Here is a 4,470-nt window from a genome sequence, read left to right as displayed (position 1 = left end):
AATGTACTTAAGGACTTGTCGGAAACTAAGAAACATAAGAATGTGTTAGACCTTCTGTTGGATGTCTTTAATAAAATGATTCTAGTACATGTAATAAATGTGATACTAGTAAAGGATATAGATTAGGTTCAGATTAAAAATGTACTTTGTGTAAGTAAAATTGCTCCTAATGTAATCCTGAAAAATTAGCAGATTGTTTAGTTTGTGACGAAAATAATTTCGAAATTTACGATACTAATTGTTTAGAAAGATGTCCAAATTCTAGTTTTTTATCTATTATTAGTGGAAAATGTGAAAATTGTTCTCAAAAATGTTAATAATGTAATTAATCAGGTTGTATAAAATGCGAAGAAGGCTATTATATTGATACTAAAACTAAGGCGTGTGCTTAGTGTTCTTCTAAATATACTAATTGTTAATCATGTGATAGTCTATCTTGTAAAAAATGTAATAATGGATATTAATTTGATTCTTTAAAAAAATAATGCTAATAAATCTCTGTTAAATCTGGAACTATTGTAAAAACTGGAACTACTGTAAAAACTGGAACTACTGGCACTACTGGAACTACTGGATCTACTGGATCTACTGTAACAACTGGAACTAATGTAACTACTGGAGCTACTGGAACTACTGGAACTAATGTAACTACTGGAGCTACTGGCACTACTGGCACTACTAGAACTACTGGAACTACTGGAACTACTGGAACTACTGGAACTACTGGAACTACTGGAACTACTGGAACTACTGGAACTACTGGAACTACTGGAACTACTGGAACTACTGGAACTACTGGAACTACTGGAACTACTGGAACTACTGGAACTACTGGCACTACTGGAACTACTAGAACTACTGGAACTACTGGAAATACTTTAAAAAATGTAAATACAGGAAAAACTAGTAATAGTGGAGTTACAGGAAACAAAGGAAATAATGGAATATCAGGAAATAAAGGAATATAATGCTCAACAGGATGTAAAGAATGCAAATAACCTGGACTATGCTTATCATGTAACTAAGGTTTTATTTTTGATAATAGCACGAAATAATGCGTAACTTGCTTAAAAAAATACACTAATTGTAAAGAATGTACGGAAACTAAATGCACATAATGTAATTCTGGATATACATATAATGAGTAATAAAAATAATGCAAAGTACTACTGAAGTCTAGATTATTAAATTATTTTTAAGGCGAGATTTAATAATATAATAGTTATTAAGGAGTCTTTGATTTTGTTATTGTATATGTTTTATTTGGATTATTATTGTGACAATTTTAAAAAACAAAAATTATTTTTATTATTTATATATAAGATGACATTTTTTATGTTATATTAATGTTAGTGTTTAATAATTATATTGTTTTATTTTTTATATTTTTACTAATATAAATTGATTAATTAAATTATTAAATTAATTTATAAAAAAAGTACAATTTTATAATAATATTTAATTTAAATATTTTATAAAACAGTATAAAAACATTAAAAAGATAATTTTTTTAAAAAGAAATTTCGAATTGTATGATAACATCATTATTTATTTTATAAAAATACAATTTTTTTTAATAAAAATAAATATTAAATAAATACAAAATATCATATAATTATTATATAAATATTTATATTAAAAAAATAAATAGTATAAATACATTTATATATAATAAGTGTGTTTTTAAGGCTATTTAATTTATTACTAAATAAATAAATATAATAAATTTAATTTTTTTTTTAAATTATTTCATTTATTTTATAAAATTTGTTATTTATTAAATTTCTAAAGAAATCAAATTTAAGTATATTATTTTTTATAAATTCTTTTATTTTTTTTCATAATTTTATTTTGGCATTTTAATTTAATGTTTAAAATTTAATATTTTGAAAATTTATTAATTTAAAAACTATAATTGCGATTTCAAATTTTATATATTAATTTTAAACCTTCAATTTAAATATAAAATCAAACTACTTTTAAATTTATTAATTAATTCTATAAATATAATATATAGAGTTTTAATTTAATGATTTTCGTTAATAATTTACTGTTCATAATTCTTATGATAGAAATGAGATATATGGAAAACATGATAAGTAAAATTAAATATTTCTGCTAAAATATTAAACATGCAAATAAATTCACGTTATAAAAATAGGAAACATTTAAAATAATTTATTAATAAATCTAAAAAAATAATAATTATGTATTTAATATTATTAAAATATATTTATATATTTATATAGATACATATATATATATATTTTATATTTATTATTTTTTATTATATTTTCTTATTATTATTATATAATTTTTAATGTTTTTTTATTTTTATTTATGTATTTTTTTTTTTATTTTCTATCAAATTTTTTTATTCTATTTTCGATTTTTATTCATTTTTATTGTTTTTATATATGATTAATGTTTTTTATTTATATTTATTTTTACTTGCTTTAAATATTTATTTTTTTTATTGAAATATGTCCTATATTTTTTTTTAATATTTAATATTTATTATTAACAAATCTATTATTTTATTAATTATTTTTATTAAAAATAATAGAATTTTTATTTTTTATCAAAAAAATTTTACAATATTTAATATATTATACCTTTTATTTAAATTTAATTTTATTATTAAAATTTCAATTACTATGTATTTTACATTTTCTTTTTTTTTTTCAATATATATAAATTAATAATAAAAATATTTTAAAAAATAAAATGATTTCTTTTGAATTAAAAAAAATACTTAAAAAACATTAATTACCAAATGATTAAGGTTCCTTTCTTTTTTTGTTATTAAATTGAAAAAAAAAATTATTTTAAAAAAAGAAATTGAAATAGGAATATTTTAAATTGAATATTATCCAAACAAATTATTTGCAAGAAAGAAAAAAAACCAAATTTTAATGATTACATCTTAAAGACTTCGAATATTAACTTCAGTTCCTTAAATTAATAAAAGCAGAGAAGAAAGTATTTTTTTTTTTTAAAAAAAAAAATAAAAATGTTATAATTTAAGTTATAAAAAAAAGAATAAACTTGAAAAGTATATGCGCATTAACAACAAATTCCAATTCTAATTAAATTATTATTCATTTTCATTAATATGTAGAAGAAAATGATTGGTAAATTGAATGTTAATAGTATTTTTTAAAAAAATATATATATATTTTAAATAATTTTTTGATTAAAAAAAAGCAAAAATTTATTATTTGAAAGTTTAATAAAAGCCTTTCATATGAAAACTACACTTTAATTAATTTGTTTTATGTTAGTAAAATAAATATAATTTATATATATAAATATTTTATAATGAAAACAAATTCAAAAGAATACTGATGAAAAATCATTAGAAAAATATGTGACTTTAAAATCACATAAAAAATGTAGCAAATCAAATATGCCTTTATAAGCAAGATTTGAAGTATTTTTTATAATATTTATAAAAACGTTCTTTTTTATTTTAAGTAAAAAATATAAATAAGCGCTTACCTATTATAGAATAATAATCTTAAGATATTACTTAAATAAATTTTTAAGTTAATAAAATAGAAATTATAGGTTATATTAATAACTAATATGATGATATTAAAGTATTTTATTTTATGTTAAGTTTGTTAAATAATAAAATATACTTATAGATTTTGTTAGTAAGACATAAAGATGTTAATGAATAACTATTTGCATTAAAATAAATATTAAAGTAAAACTTTAAAATGAACAATAGTTTAATACAGAAAATTTAAAAAAATACTCTAAAATAAGAAGTACTATAATATAATTTTTTTTTTAAAAAAAATTATATTAAAAAGAAAATAAGTCGTTATGTAGTTTAAACATTTTTTACATACGAAGATTAAGATTTTTATTGTTTATTAATTCCATTTTTTAAGTATAGTTATATATAAATATATAAATATATAAAGATATATTCATATATATATATATATTTATATATTATATTTTTTATTAAAAAAAGCAAAGGAGATTTATTTTATCATTTAAAATAAGAAAATAAATTTACAGAAATATAGTTTTTTTATTTTTTATTTATATATTATATATTATTATAGAGTAAAATTTTTTGCAATTGAAATACTTTTAGGATTAAAATACTTCCATGATTAATAAATAATTTATAAAAATTTAATGCCAGAAAATATCTTAATAGACTAAAAAGGTCATTTATAATTAATAAATTACGGAAGCACTTTTTTCGAAACTTTAAATTTAGATAAATAATTATTTATAATTTATACTTGTATTCATTTAAAAAAAAAAATATTTAATTATCCTATATATATATGTATATAAAAGCTCCTGAAAACTTAAGAGAAAATAATTTTTCAAAATAATCTGATTTTTGGAGCTTGGGAATTTTAATATATGAGCTTTTAACTGGTATGCCTCCTTTTTATTCTGAGAACATAGAATTATAATATTATTTGATATTAAATAGTA

General features: G+C 17.6%; 1 protein-coding gene across 1 annotated transcript, besides 9 other annotated features; it reads left to right on the top strand. All coding sequences in view use genetic code 6, as the record gives it.

Moving 5' to 3' along the window:
• Window positions 1-333: 333 nt before the first annotated feature.
• Window positions 334-1,144, top strand: IMG5_026310 (hypothetical protein; the record flags this gene model as incomplete). The annotated part of the gene is made up of 1 exon (XM_004039296.1): window positions 334-1,144. A coding segment is annotated over one exon (811 nt), but the record flags the coding sequence as incomplete, so codon positions are not given.
• Window positions 508-552: a microsatellite.
• Window positions 525-878: a microsatellite.
• Window positions 909-970: a microsatellite.
• Window positions 932-966: a microsatellite.
• A 402-nt stretch (window positions 1,145-1,546) lies between the features above and the next one.
• Window positions 1,547-1,585: a microsatellite.
• Window positions 1,586-1,725: 140 nt separating this feature from the next.
• Window positions 1,726-1,765: a microsatellite.
• A 555-nt stretch (window positions 1,766-2,320) lies between these two features.
• Window positions 2,321-2,360: a microsatellite.
• A 1,542-nt stretch (window positions 2,361-3,902) lies between these two features.
• Window positions 3,903-3,967: a microsatellite.
• Window positions 3,909-3,972: a microsatellite.
• Between the last annotated feature and the right edge of the window lie 498 nt (window positions 3,973-4,470).

The sequence above is a fragment of the Ichthyophthirius multifiliis genome, assembly GCF_000220395.1.
Source record: "Ichthyophthirius multifiliis unplaced genomic scaffold scaff_1120509249711, whole genome shotgun sequence".
Lineage (NCBI taxonomy): Eukaryota > Ciliophora > Oligohymenophorea > Hymenostomatida > Ichthyophthirius > Ichthyophthirius multifiliis.
The sequence above is the reverse complement of the archived record's forward strand: the minus strand, read 5'-3'. Positions and strand labels throughout refer to the sequence as shown.